A 16,132-nucleotide genomic window follows, 5' to 3' on the forward strand; every position below is an offset into this window, starting at 1 on the left:
AAATAAACAAAGAAAGCAGAGGGGAAAAGACTTCCCAAGTTGTTTAAAGGGAAAAGGTTTTATGTCAGTAACTACAGATTTTGTATCAAACCCCAGCCTAAAAAAATAATAGATATAAAAGATCACTTGCAAGAAACAGAAGCAAAAGAATAACTCATGTAAAGCTTACCTGATTTCCATAACCAAAGAATTTTGCATTATTGGTTCGTTGGATGGGGGAACACATAAATATACATTACACCTTAAATCCAGCAAATAATTTAACAAAATATATTAAATAGTCTTGTGAATAAAATGGTAAACTGAGCTTATACAGTTGGGTGGTTCCTAGCTTTACAATACTAACATCAGTTAACGGTGGAGTGTCAGCCTGTTGGGAAAGGCGCACATGGAAGGTCACGCTGAGGTTTTAACAGTGGCTTCAAATAAGTGACAAATTTTTAGGTGACAAAATGCTGGAACCAGTAAAGTTATCAAAAATAGGCGTAATGAAGAAAGATTAAGTCAGTGTCAAGCACATATAGAATCGTATGTATTTGAAAGAATAGCAAATTAGTTAATTGAACCAACAATTGATGTTTTGTAAGCTTAAAGTAAAAACAAACAAAAAATCATAAATAGCATACCTAAAGTGGAAAAACTGGTTTAATTAATCACACACAATAAAGGCCTACTTTTTTAATCTAAACTTTTGAAATACAAAATCTCTGAAAACAAACTTTTGTGCAAAGTTTGTCATCAAAATTCATTTACAAGTAAAAACCTGACCTGAGCTAACCTGAGACTACTTATAGTCTACATTTACCCACTTTTAGCAATTAATACTTTTGGAGCAAAATGTCTGAGATATGATCAGGAGGTGCTGCTTTACATAAATATAATATATAGACTATATCAGATTCCTAAAATCTGAAAAATTTAAATTTGAAACAGTTTGACTTCAAGAGTTGGAATAGAAGGCTTTGGGACAATATTAAATTAATATGTGTGCAATTACTAAAAATCAAAAGAAATCTGGGTCAGAATAATAGAAGTATTAGTCTTCCATCATGGAAAGAAAAAATACTAATTAAAACTGTTGGGGCAACATGTAAAATATTCCAGCACTACAATTTAAGAAGAACACTAAATTTATTTGGTATCTAACGAAGTTCTTGGTACATGGTAGGCACTAAATAAACGTTTGTTGAATGAACAAAATAATGAGTGTAATGCATCATTTTAAAAACCAAATATATCACCTTGTCCAAACTAAAAGATCTCTTCTGTTGCCAAATTATTCTGGAGTTTCCCCCAATCTCCAGCCTATCTAGTTATCCTCAGATCACTGTATTCTTGGCTACCTCGGGCACTTTGCTCATGATGCTTCCTCAGTGGAAATGCTCATTCTGCCTAACTCCACCTGATGAAGTCCTTCCTATTTTCAAAGTATAAGGCCTAAGGTTTTCAAGAAGCATTCCCAAATTCCTCCAGGAAAAGTTCGTCTCTCTTGCTTGTATGTACTCAAGAGTACTTGATACCTACCTATAATATGATCCAGATCATATTCTGGAATAAATATTATTTTTGTATATGTCTTGTTTCCCAAACAAATTTCAGGTTTCTTAAAGACAAAGGCTACAGTTTGTACCACCCCTGCCCTTTAGTATTACCTGATGCCATTACTTGTACATATCTATAATTCAAAATTATTGAATTAAATCAAAATTAGTAGGAATGTTGAAAGACTAAAAAATATATTTTAATTATAAGTATGAAAAAATATATAGAGTACTGGCAAGAGTGCTGGAAACGCTCTCTCTTTTTTCTGGCCAATAAATCTTCAGTGTTAGCAATACCCAACACTTAAAAAGGTGAAAATGACTAAAGAAATGAACTAGTGTTTAACACGAGGGAGAGAAAACTAAAATGGAATAAAACTAAGATGTCAAAAAAACAATTTTAAAACATAAAGTAAAAGTCTAGCACATTGAAGGGTAAGTAGAGTTGTTTGCTGTATGTTGTTCCAGAACAGAACTCAAGTATGCATGTAAACAGGGGCATAGATTTCCTTAGATATTAAGACCATTCTAATAACCCCAGTGCCATGGTAATGAAAGAGGCTGCTCCATAAACCACCAGGTTCTCTCCTACCTGGGGTCCTAGCAAAGATAAGTGATCTGCTGGGAACATTCCAGGAATACTTCCTCAAGCTGTATTTCATAAATGGTTGACAAATTCAAGATGTTTTTAATATTATCCCATCTCATAGAAGTAAAGCCTTAGGATTTACATGTTTTCATATTTCAAGCAGCAAGCTAGAATTACATAACACTAAATATAACAGCTTTGCACTAGAAAGTAAATATTAATCTCATCAATTATGTTACTATGTTATCCTTAAAAAAAAAAAATAGCCTATTGGACTCAGATGAACCTAAAGTCCTCTGAAGCTTAAGTGAATGCAGTTCACAGACTTGCTAACACGTAATTAAGAGGTCCTGCTAATATCACTAACAATAGTGTGTTTCTGAACCAAACCTGCCATTATTACACATTAAACCATTTTTCTTATATTTATACAATAGGAAATAATGCTAATATATTAAAGAAATTATAAAACTGCAGTAATTCCACAGGCTTCCTTGGTAGGGAAAATGCATACACACATGTGTGCATGTATTTATGCTTTTCAACATATATGCGTATGTGTGTATATGTGTGTATGTATTTCTATAATGATTTTAAAGACACTTACATATATTTGAGAAATTAGATTACATCAACTGTTGGGAGCAGGGAAATAGCACGTGTAGACCTAAAGAAATGGAGGCTGTGAGACATGTTTTCCAGGCCTCCTTGCTAACAAATGCTGGAGAAAGGCTTCAATGCCTAGTCCCCGGCCTGTCCTCCCACTTGGCAAAATCAGAACGTGATGTCCGAGTCAAAGGCTAAAGCAATGAATGTGCTTATTAAAGCATGTGTACGATGGATCATAATTTTTTATGTATTACTTGAAAAGGGACTGGTGTTAAACTGCAGCTTAAGGATGTATTCTAACAATAGACAATAATTTCTTAAGCACCTTATGTAATAGGAATTTGCACGAGATGATAATTCCTTCCTCAAATGTAATGAAGGCTTTAAATTCCCTCTGATTATAATTTTACTGCTTTCATTATATGGACCCAAGTAGTCAACTCTTTCCCAACACAACTCCATACACAAACCTCATCTCCTTCCTGAGGTCGCATCAAGGAAACCCGGTCGTACTGTCGCCGCAGCAAAGCCCAGAGCGCATCCAGCCGACCCTAAAGGGAACATGATTTGTAAATTCATAGGGAACACATTCAACATCTACTGACTGAATAAATGAGTTAAAATAATGAAGAAAGCCTTACTTTCTACTCTCCTTTATTTCATAAATTAAACTAATGAATAAGTAAATAACAACAACAACAAAAAAAGGACATTCTTGTTGCTGAGAAAGTATTCAGTTGCTGTACTGCACAATGTATGTCTGCTACACGACATACCTTGATCTCCCTTCAGATAGTCACAGTTTCTCTGGGAAATTCTAGTTAAATTACACCAACTTGGACAATCACCTTAATTGGGGTGTACCACTTTGTCTGAGGAGGCTGGTACGTGGGTTTGGGTCGAGGTGGCCTTGGCCTAACAGGTTCCTCTGCTTCTTCAGGGATCTTCACCACAGCATTTTTGGCTTTCTCCAGCCTTGCACCTTCCTCAGTAGATCCTTTATCCCCCCAGCGAACCTTTCAAACAAAGGACAAACACCTATATTAGACAAACAATATCCTAGAAAAATGAATTCTGACTTAGCCGGTGGTCCTTCAATTAACCACCTCACAGTAAAAAGATGAATAGGTAGACTAACTCTAAATCCCTCCTCTTCTGAGATTTAATAGGTTTATCAACACTACTTATGTACTTAACATTAAGATCCCAGAAAAAAGGAAAAAAAGACCCTTTGTAAAAATCTGGAGTCAATTAAAATTTGAAGCAAGCATTTCTTCATTTTTGAAAAAATGAGGAGTTAATTTGTGGTTTACATATGAAATGCATGACAGTGTGTAATCGTATTTTCTAATTAGAGAGGTTCCCCTTCCAGTTAAGCACAGACACATATATATGATGTCACTGAAGGAAATAGAGAATAATAATTAACATTTATTGAGTGCTTACTATGTGCCAGTCCGCATTTAATCCATACAAAAATGCAATGAGATAGATAATGTATTTTTTCCTTCTAGATGAGGAAACTGAAACAGATGAAGTTAAGTGATATGCCCAAAGCCACATAGCTAGTAAGTAGCAGGGCAGGGATTTGAATATCAACAGTCTGAAGTAGGTTAATAAGTTTCAAATAGGTTTGCTCTTTATAAATGTATTTTACACAAAGGAGTTATTTTTTCCTTCCAAACATTTCATTAAGTTCAATTAAGGCTAAATGTATGATTTAAAATTTAGCCTTCAGAAGTAATTATATACGACTTTTCCTTACTTTTGTAAAGCCTTATTTTGTAAAGTAACGTTCAGTCTTTAGTTCCTGTTCTCCTCTGAGTAGGGTTCCTTGACACATCAATTTTTCACTAAGGTAGACAAATTTGAAAAATAACTGCTTCGGAAAGAAAAATTCAGGGAATTCCATAAATTTTAGGAAATTCCATTTTCTGAAAATTCCGGATACTGAAAAACTACAGGGTCAAATGATTGTTTTCTTTATTTTACAAAGAACTAGAAACAAGAGCTAAATCTGAACTACCCTTCTTCACTTGTGAGCACATGACTAGGATGCAGCCCTTCAAGAAAGGCTTTGTCCAAGCAAGAGCAGTGGGGAAGTCCAAAACCAGGGACATTCCCAAAGATGACCAAGACAAGCTGAGTTAAGTGCTAAAAAGCAATAGGAAGTCCCGTCCAGGGCACACTGACTCACCAGAGGTAAGTGATTTCTATGAAAAAAACAAGAAGATTAAGTACACTTCAAAGCATTTTAATGACCTCAATGAGTGGGTAGGAATACAGATGATCACTTTTCATAGCAAGAACTATTCACAACTTACTTAGGTGTTTTTATCCTTTTTTACTACAATTTCAGAATAGACTTTCAATTTCAATTGGACCCTATTGAGATATTAAAATGTATCTGTATCTTTCAGTGTGATCAGTGATACTAGAATGTTCTTTATGAGGTTGTTAAAATTGTGTTAAACACCATTAAACCTTTAGAGCTAGATACCTGGCTCTCTTTCCACAGAAATGACCTTCTCTTTCAAATCATAGTGACTTCACCTAGGTAATCTAAAACTTTTCAAATCTTTAGACATAGCTAAATTGAATTACAAAATCCTGAAATCAGGATTTCTGTCCATATTTGGATGACTAGGAGCTTGTATCATAAAGAAGCAATTCAGAATTGAGAAAAGAAACAAAAACAGTTTCACGCTGAATTGGCAGAAACACCCACTTGAAGTCATTAGGTATTGTGGATCAGTTGTGCTAACAGCTGCTATTAACATCAGCTCAGTTCCAATTTTCTGCAAATTTCCATTACCATAGTGTTTAAATATTTAATTTAACATAGGAGTAAAAAATATTTTCTAGGTAAAATCCCTATACCAGCTTAAAATAACATTAGTTAGGAAGATTTGTTCTGTAATTCAGATGTAGTCATAATTTCTGTAATTCCTTTTACTCTCCCCACTTGAATGTATTTTTAAAATTAAGTAAATGCTTTCCAGGTTTGACTAGGCATACTTTTAAAACAGATTATGTATTCTATTTTCCCTCTCCAAGTTTAAGTAAGTTCATATTTAAGAAAGTGTAATGATGCTTAATTCTCACTTCAATTTTTATTCTATATTTTTATGTACTGTGTTTCCCCTTTGTAATGCCCAGATTTTTTTTCTCATTCTCATTCCCATTTCCATCTCATTGATAGAATACACCATAAAATGTAGCCAGAATTATCTAAGGCTAAAATGGACCTCAATTTATTAAAAGTGGGTGAGTTCTTTTCATAAATTTTCCTCAACAAAATGGGCAATATAATTTCACATATTAGGATCCAATAGTGCTTAAAACTTGAAATGCAAGTCATTCAAAAATGTGCAAGAGCCCTTGGCTTTCTTGAGCATAAACCAGTAACACATCCCTTAACTCAGGAGCCATCTAGCTCACGCCTATGCTTTGCTTTTCTTTAGAAGATCTCAGTCTTTGGAACACTGGACTATTGAACTAGCATAAATCTGGCATAATTTCTAGACTTTTCAGCAAGACCATTATTTATTCATTTAAAATATACTAATATATCACATACTTATATATCCATATCTCATGTGAAGTATTTTACAAGTGTGGATTTCAAAATGGAATTACATTTATTATTCTGAATACAGGGTGGGACAAAAATAGGTTTACAGTTGTTCGTATAGAAAATAAAACAATAATTAACAAAAAATAATGCAAGAATAGCTCTTGTGTTTCGCATACTAACAATTGTAAACCTACTTTCGACTCACCCCGTATAAGTAGTGTATGCTCAATGTCAAATAACTTAGGAAAAAAATAGAGAAATATACATTACAAATTGAAAACCACCCATCCAGAGAAAACTATTCTAACATTTTGTGGTGTACTCTGTCAAAACGTTTTTTTTCCCCTTGCATACATCTTTTTACACATACGTTTTTGGAATGAGGCTAAATTAAAAATAAGTGGTGACAGATCATATTTAGATATCCATATGTAACACTTTTATTTACAAATGTATTTTTTAAATAAATAGGAATATGTAATCCAATCTTTCCTACCCTTCCAAGCCTAGAATGACACAAAGGCAGCCTGAAGGAAAATGACCTTCCTTCTGTGTCAAGCAACAAGAGTTAGCCCAGCTATGCTCCTCATACTACTCGATATTCCCAGCTACCCACATGCAAACACAGGTGCAACCTGTTCTCCAAAACACAAACTTAATAGCTTCCACCACTTGCCTTTTTCGAGGCTTATTGTCAACGAGGTACTTGTCTCAGAGGATATTTCAGCAATACAGTGGCAAGCTCTTAGGGGAAAATGTGCATGATTTTAACATCTGAAGTGTTCAAGAAAGTGACAATCACTATCAGATGACTTGAATAACCACATAGATAATGACAATCATGTTAAGTGGGCCTGCACTTCTTTTTAAAAATACTGAAATTTATTCTGAAAAGGGGAAATTTTTCTTGGGAATTTCAATTTTATTGAAGTATATAAAAACAGAAAATTGCAATGGTTTTAAGGTTGTTTATTAGCTGAATTTTGCTGGTGGTAATGGGAAAAAGCAGATATGACAGTAGGAGACATGTGCCGTGACTGCACAGCATAAAAGAACTTACCAAGAAGTAAAATTAAAGGATAACTAATGAGAAAAATGTCAAGATCTGTGTTTAATAATAAAGTCAATATATCAATGCGAAAATTCCTTCCTTTGCGTGTTGAGGTGAGAATGTGGGCCTAACTAAAGATGTTAAGGGCTCAGTGTTGGCAATGATTGCTTATTATTAACTAATCACTTATAAAAGTATTTATGTGGGGGTTAGAAGACCTCACTTGATTTTTAAGATATAATATTGAAGTTCTGTTTATTCCACAATTTGAGTCAGTCAAAAAATTCAATACTTTCTATAAATGATACTTCATATCAATTATCATTGTTCATATGTGGTAACTAAATGTTGAAAAAAAAAGCTTTAAATGTGCTTCCCCTACACTTGTAATAAGGTCATATACATACCTATTGAATATTTTAACATTTTTCTCCTCAAATAGTACATAACTATTACATCTTTTCAAAGATGTGCATTGTTCCAATTTTAAGTGGCTGGCTTCTTCAAAGTTGATGTTCTCTACAGTCATTTTTTCCAAAACAGTGAGAAAAACCCTAACTTTGTTTTGCCCTTTAGAATTCAGATGTCTTATCAATGCAATTCTTTGACTAATGAAGTCAGTTCTTCTTGAACAGTTTTGAAATGGCTAAAATGATTCCACAGGGGAAAAAAAAATCCCCAAAAGAGCCAGTGTTAAGTAAAAATGGATGTATTGTGATAGTGAATTATAAAAAGTACAGTTTCCATGACTTTATAGTTCTGGAAATACATATTCCAAATGAGCAGCTTCTGTTTTTTTTAAAGATACCAACCTCCATTCTTTTAATTCCTCCAACTCCTCGCCCGCCATAATAGGAAGCGTCCACAGTCGGCCATTTCTTGGTTGGCAGAGGATCTTCTTCCTCCTATTTAGATAAAAATTTTAAAAATTGGTTAAATTAAATTATTAAAATATTTTTTAGTCAGAACTGGCTCACATTTAACCATTTAATTAATGCAATTCATAACGCAGAAATGTAGTAAAAGTTATGTATGAGGCATGTAGACGTATTTATGCTTACATGCATAAATTTCCAGTGGCATTCTAGAGAATATGCGTGCTCCTTCCCTTCCACTATTTTAGGGATCTCCCTGATTCACTAGGTTATCAAAAGTTGCTATGAGCATCATTTGTGTTTTTCTTATTCATCATTTCATATTTAAAAAGATAAAACATTACAATGAGGGCGGCATTTCAAGAATCATTTAAAACAACAAAGTATGTGTAAGTTTGAATTTTGTGAAGTACTAAAATCTTAGGTAGTTGAGAAGCTTTGAAAATGTACACCAGCACATTCCTTTTTTCATGTTGCTAACACAGTTTTGCCTAACAAATAGAGTTATATGAAAGTACAGCAGTCCCTCCCCGCTCTCCTCAGGACCTCCAGTGCATGCCTGAAACTGGGAATAGTGCCAAACCTTAGATACATGATTTTTTCCTGTACATACATAACTATGATACAGTTTAACTTATAAGTTAGGAAATTTCATGGATAGAAAATCTGTTCTTACTATAGACCTCAGCAACTTCACCATATTTTTTTTTCTTATTAAGTTGAGAACTTCCAACTTTTCACATAAAGGAAGCCCTTTGTGGCTTCTCTTTGGCACACCCAAAGTGCTAGCATCACTAGTGTTGCACTTTGGAACCATTATTAAATAAAACAAGGGTTAACTGAACACAAGCACTGAGATGCTGTGGCAGTTGATCTGACAACTGAGATGGCTACTGAGTTACGACAGGCGGGCATGCAGCATGGCCGCCCTGGACAAAGAGAGGATGCTCCTCCTGGGAAGGACCGAGTGAGACAGGGTGAGACTTCATCACCCTCTTCAGAATGGCATGGAATCTAAAACTTATGAATTGTTTATTTCTGAAATTTTCCATTTAATATTTTCAGACCTCAGTGGGCCACAGCTGACCACTAGTAACTAGAACTACAGCAAGGAGAACTGCAGATAAGGCCGCCTACTGTAATTGTCATTTTGAAGAACGTAATAACAACTTTAAACTGCCACTTTGGATTTTCCAACATTTTGTAAACAAAATAAGTGATATCAGAGCTATTCATAGGTTGCTATAAGAAGTAAATTAAATCTCTCTACACTGTTGATCTCAATAGCCAGTCTATGTTTATCCATGTGTGAAGGATTCATTCCTTTAACACATGCAAGAAATCATAAGAGGACAAACAATAACGATCAATTTTCATGAATTCAAAAGTTCATACACAGGTATCACAGTTTTTTAACAATAATGTAATTGGTCAAATTAAGGGATAATACCTTAATACAGAGAAAAACACCTAAATCACTTATTGGGCATTCATTTACCTCTTTTGGTGCAGAGGGTGGTGGTGGAGGAGGATCCTTGATAACCTGTCCCAAAAAAAAAAAAAATCAAACGTAAAAACTTTTGGTGGCATAGAGAATCAATAAGAATGTATAAAAATAATTAGATTAGTAAAATATTATATTAGCACCAACAATGTCCCCAGTGATCCTTGCCTCCCAATATATTTGAACTTTCCTGTAACTAGGTTTTGACTACCTAGCATGAGGTAGAAGTGGTACCACATGACTTTTGAGGCTAGGTCAAAAGAAGTTTTTCCATTTCCCTCAAACTCTTAGAACACTCATTCTGAGGGAAGCCTGCTGCCGTGTCAGAAGTCGACCCTGAGGAAGACCACCAAGCTCTGAGGAAGCCCAGGATAGCCTTATGGAATGGCTGGGTGATAAGAGAGAGATACCTGGCCAGCCCCTAGCTATGTCAGCCATCCCAGCTGAGGTGCCAGACATGTGAAGGAAGGCTCTCTCTTAGAGACAGAGGCCTCTTAAACTTTCAGCTGACTCCAGCCCAGCTGCCACCGAACTATAACCGCAAGAGAGAACACCAGATTGAGCCTCTCCTAGTGAGCCCATCTCCACAGAAGCATGAAGACACTAAATTGTTGTTTGAAGACATGAAGTTGTGGAGTTAATTTGTTAGGCAAAACTAGACTAAAAAGCACCTAAAATTCACAAAACTCCTCTCACATATTCATTCATTTTATCTTATGATATAGATATAGTATTAGATTCAAAATTGTCAAATATACTGCACAAAATTTCACAAAGTGATTCTCCTAATGTCAAAATGCAAGTATTTTTTACTAGATTATAGTATGTCACCTCAGAGTAGGAACTGACTAGCAAAATCCTCCTGGTATGACTCATTGACTTTTTCATAAATTGGCAGTACAAAACTTAGTCTGCTTTAGGGGGGATGATAGAGAAATTAACACTCTTTCCCCACCCTATAACCTAAAAACAAACCAACTTTTTAGCCAACATTCCTTTTCCTATAAATAACTACTTATTGTATTCTTTCTGGAAACTTTGTATGGTTAATCATTTATGTGAAAGGAATAGAGCCTGACATCTAATTAAAATGAACTTTAGAGGTGCTGGAGTATCTGGACTTTTGCACCATCATGTTAGAAAATTATTGACCAAGTGCCAGTGGCTTCCGATTATTCATGTACACATCCAAGTCTATATAGCAAGAAAAAAACCTTTGGAAAAAAACTGCTTTACTTCATCTAATGTCAAATGTTTTGAATATGTTAATAAACTTTCAAAAGTTTAAAACAATAAATTTGAAAATGAATATAATCAAATAATTATTACTAGTTAGGCATATTACTATTAATTATCTTGGATTTGTTTTTTCAAAGACTGCTTATCTTTTCAAGATATGTGCTGAAATTTTTCCAGGTTAAATGATATGATTCTGACACTTTGACCAAAATAATATGGAGTTAGGGCTAGCCTGAAATTGAGAATCATTGAAGCTGAGTGAAGGAGACAGACACATAGGATTCATAATTTTAGTCTTTCTCTGTGTTTATGTTTGAAATTTTCTGTAATGAAAGGTTTTTTTAAAAAATTAATGTTATTTATAATGTGGAGAGAAATGACTGTTAATTTCGTATGCATAATATTTCATCATTTGACCCTGGCTGGTGTGACTCAGTGAACTGAGTGCTGGCCAGTAAACCAAAGGGTCACTGGGTTTGATTCCCAGTCAGGACACATGCCTGGGTTGCAGGCAAGATCCCCAGTAGGGGGCGCATGAGAGGAACCACACATTGATGTTCCTCTCCCTATCTTCATCCCTTCCTCTCTCTCTAAAAATAAAATAAAATCTTTAAAAAAAATAAATTTTTTAAAAATCTGTTTTTAAAAAAATATTTTCATCATTCACATTTTTATTTAAATGTAAATCTCAGGGAAGAAATACACAGGCAGTAATTAGAACTCCACAGATATAACTGGATAGTAATTTAGCATGACCGAATCTCAAACTAACTCATTCTTGTTATTTCTGAATGCTACAAGAAATGTTATTATTTCTATGTAACCCTTTTATTTAATTCCATTTATTTTATCAATAAAATCCCAGGTCTTTTTAGTAATTTTGAAAGAAAAAAATCTGTGAATTTTTATAGTTAACTCTAAAATAAATGCCAGGAGAGAATTAAGATTTAAAATGATATTGTAGTAAAATAAAATAAAGTTAAGATTACTAAGCTACAGGAAAACTTACTTTATTAAAAGAAGTACTTCATGTTTTTATCTACCAATATGTCCAAAATCAATCATTGAAAACTGGATCTATCAACACTTTTATACTCAAAAGAGTAAAAATCAACTTAAACATCGTCATTTAAAAGCCAACTCTTCTTCCTTTCTTCTGTTTCTTTCTAGTTGCAGTCTCAAGTTTTTCACATAATCTGTAATTTCTTCCTCTCTTCTAAATGACTTCACCAAATCATTTACATGTCGAATAGATTCCTTGAAGTTATTTCCCCTCCTCCATGAATTGCTCCACATTTCCCAAAGTAGATCAGATTCCCTTCATTGCATGGATGCCTATTTGTTCTTCCCTAGCATTTATTAGAGTTGGTAACAGCTCCAACAAAAAACTGTAACTTTCATAAGCATGGGTTTTGTGTCTTCTTTGTTCCTCAGGGTATTCCCAGTACTTATAGCAAAGTTTCTATTTCATAAGGGAGAAGAAATGAAGGCAGAAGGGGGAAATTAAAAGGAGAGAAAAGGAGGAAGGCGGGAAGGGTAGAAAAGGGGGGAAGGGACAAGGAAAGGAGATGAGAGAAAAGGGGAGGGGAGGAGAGAGAAGTGGGAAAGGAGAGGAAGAACCAGGGAAGAAAAACAGATTCTTGGTATTCCTTTCCCACTCTCACTACCTGAAATCATAAACTCAAGATTCCCTGGCCCTTAAAAATATCTAGTACAACATTTTTCATCTTCTCCAATGAATACTCAACCAAAACTTCAATATTGTGAAAAATTCCCACCAAGTTTAGTCCAACTATGTTTGAACTCCTGCAATAAAGAGAAATTTACTACCTCACAAAACAAGTCATTCCATTGGCAAGAAACTCATATCATTCGAAAGTTTTTCCCCCAAAAGAAGCCAAAGCCTCCCTCTCTGTAGTTTCCAGTCTTTAGTCAAAATCCTTAGATGTGGAAACACACAGACATACAACTAATTTTTCTTCCTGAAGAGAGCAATTCCTATTTTTTAATACTAGCATGATAACCATGTATCTACTGAGCCTATTCATCTGGAAGCTAAGTATCACAACCATTTCTCATGCAATGGTTCTGAGTGGTTTTGTTCATCTCAGTCAGTTTCATTAGTATACATTCACTTGATCAGTATGTCAAAGTGTGGTTTCCAGAACTACTAGTAATATGTTAAGTATGGCCAACCCATGATAAGCAAATGAATGGTGCTCAGAGAAAACAGATGCACTCCACAATTCCTCAATCCCATTTTGTTTTTTAATTAATAACACTGACTGATAGTCTTTAATTACCATTAGCTTTTATTTTTGGTACCAATGCCTACATGCTCTCCTTACTTAAATTAGACATCTAGCTTGCTTCTCTATCTCTAAATCTATCCCTTAATGTAATCTATGTAGCCAGATCAATATTTTCTATCAGAAGCTTAACTGATCATTTCTCTGGTCAAATGGTTCCGATGGCCACAACTGAAATTGATGAATTATTGAATGTTATTGGAACAATTTTACAAATCACACTTCTACTCTTAATTTTGCAAATTAGTGTAATGGGTTCTCTAATGTTCTCTCACTAGAAAAAGACAAAGATACATCCTTCATTCTAGTGAGTATATGAGTATAACATATCTAAACTCATTTTCATTTCCTTGTAAGGGTTTCAAATTTACTCTGCCTACTACCTGTACATGTTGCACTGGTATATAAATTTCTGAAGATATAAATAGTATCCCTAGCCTTGTTCTACAGACCTCCCAAGAATTACTGAACATCCTATCCTGCTCCGTGACTCCGCCATTTTTTATGTCACATTCATTATCCTGTGTAGCATCTAGTGTTACCATTGATATAGACAATCTAAATTTCAGTTTAAAATCCTTATATGATCACTGCTCACAAACACCCAACCGGATAGTGAAAGGTATCTTTGTATTCTCTCACTTTACTGGAGACCCATTATCTGGTACCATAAGCCACAGCCTGAAAAACCAAAGCTCCTTTTCAGTACATTTAAATAAACCACGTCTTTTATTCACGTTGTTCAAATGCCTCAGCGTGGTGTACTTGTGCGCTAACCCCCCATTTACAGACATCCCTTTACATGTACCTCTACTCCAAGTAGACTTAAGATCCCTTTGCTTCCCCCAAATAAAATGGCCATTTCCATGTTAAGTCCTATCCAGCTTTCACAGACTGGTCGACCAGCTTACTATTGTTTTATCTGGAAGCTTTAAAACTTCTAAAACTATGTTTTGCTGCTAATTTGAACCATTCATGATTCATTAACTGGGATTTATATGTTTATTTTGGAATTTTTCAATTACTTGTTAAGACTGTAGATTTCTTAAGAGCAATAATCATTTCTCCTTCTTTATAAATATCACTAATGCCTACTAAAGTGCTCTGCAAAAGCAGGTAATAAAAATATGAAAGTAGGCTGAAGGAAATAGCTAAGAACTTTCTCAAAGACTCATAGCTAATCTCTAAATTTGTAAGAAAAAGAGGGAGGAAAAGTATAAATGATAGACAGAGGTGATTTCTATGAAACTAAAATATTGCTTGTTCCAAAGAAAATAAAGCCTCAAATTTCTATTTCAACCAATAAAGTCAGAGAACTAAGGAACTCAGTGACAGATGGGAAGATGTAAGACTACCCAAGTTTCATCATCTGGGAAATTAATTCAATTAATTGTAGGTCCTTTCCAGTGTGAAAATTCTAATAGAATGCTTTTAAAAACCTACAAATCATAATATTTGCACTAGGACTTTTGCTTCTATGCCTTTCCATAATTAAGTAGGCCATATGTCTAAATACATTTGTATTCACCTTATTCAAGAAAAGACTATTAGGGTTTGTTTTTCCAATAGCGTGTAATTAATTTCACAAATGACTAAATGCATGATGTTACAAATTTAAATTAATTTTGAAATCCCGATAGATATATTTTCTACATTATGAACAATGGAAACAATGGACTTAAAATTCTGCCTAAATCAAATTTTCACTCGGTAAATTAAGAGACACAACCACCACCACAACAAATAACAGCACCTACAGAAACTGAACCAGAGTATGGCTCATAACTACATTTTATTGGTTCTGCCATATACCACACACTATGTTTCTCTTATTTTCATAACACTGTGCAGTTACTATGCTTGTCTCCACTTTAAATATAAGGAGAGGGAAACTCTTACTTCAATAACTTGCTCAAGGATATACAAAGAGAAAACATTAGAATTAGGATTCACTCCACTCCAGGAAGACAAACAACCCAATTAAAAAAATGGGCAAAGGACCTGGACAGACTCTTCTCCAAGGAGGACATACAGAGGGCTCAGAGACATATGAAAGGATGCTCAGCACCACTAGCCATCATAGAGATGCAAATTAAACCCACAATGAGATACCACTTCACACCAGTCAGAATGGCCATCATAAACAAATCAGCAAAGAACTAGGGCTAGAGAGGTTTAGGAAAAAAGGGAACCCTAGTGCGCTGTTGGTGGGAATGCAGACTAGTGCAGCCACTATAGACAACAGTATGGAATTTCCCCAAAAAACTAGAAGTGGAACTGCCTTCTGATCCAGCAATTCCACTGCTGGGATTACCCTAAGAATCCTGAAACACCAGTTCAAAAGAATCCAAGCACCCCAATGTTCATAGTAGCACAATTTATAATAGCCAAGTGCTGGAAGCAACCTAAGTGCCCATCAGTAAATGAGTGGATAAAACAACTACGGTACATTTACACAATGGAATACTATACAGCAGAAAGAAGGAAGGAGATCCTACCCTTCATGACAGCATAGATGGAGCTGGAGAGCATTATGTTAAGTGAAATAAGCAGAGAGTGAAAGACAAATACCATAGGATCTCACCTATAAGTGGAACCTAATCAACAAAACAAACAAACAAGCAAAATACAACCAGAGACATTGAAATAAAGAACAAACTGACAGTAAGCAGAGGGGAGAGGGCAGAGGGATAGTGGAGGAAAAGAGGAGAAGGGCCATCAAGGAACATGTATAAAGGACACATGGACAAAGCCAAAGGGGGTACGTTCGACGGTGGGAGGTAGGGATGGATGGGGTGGGGGAGAACGGTGGTGGGAAAATGGATGGAGACAGCTGTA

At 34.9% G+C, this 16,132-nt stretch overlaps 1 protein-coding gene across 2 annotated transcripts in view; it reads right to left on the reverse strand.

The window, feature by feature from the left end:
• ANTXR2 (ANTXR cell adhesion molecule 2) overlaps positions 1-16,132 on the reverse strand; it is a 149,192-nt gene that overhangs the window by 51,904 nt on the left and 81,156 nt on the right. For both annotated transcript variants that reach the window (XM_054591981.1, XM_054591971.1), the window contains 4 exons: positions 9,741-9,785; positions 8,180-8,272; positions 3,588-3,755; positions 3,210-3,290 (listed from right to left, as the gene is read on the reverse strand). In XM_054591981.1, coding sequence (XP_054447956.1) covers positions 3,210-3,290; positions 3,588-3,755; positions 8,180-8,272; positions 9,741-9,785 — 387 coding nt within the window. The remainder of the gene's footprint in view (positions 1-3,209; positions 3,291-3,587; positions 3,756-8,179; positions 8,273-9,740; positions 9,786-16,132) is intronic.

The sequence above is a fragment of the Pteronotus mesoamericanus genome, unplaced genomic scaffold (genome assembly GCF_021234165.1).
Source record: "Pteronotus mesoamericanus isolate MK-2021 breed Mesoamerican mustached bat unplaced genomic scaffold, CSHL_Meso_final contig_130, whole genome shotgun sequence".
In the NCBI taxonomy this organism is placed as follows: Eukaryota; Metazoa; Chordata; class Mammalia; order Chiroptera; family Mormoopidae; genus Pteronotus; species Pteronotus mesoamericanus.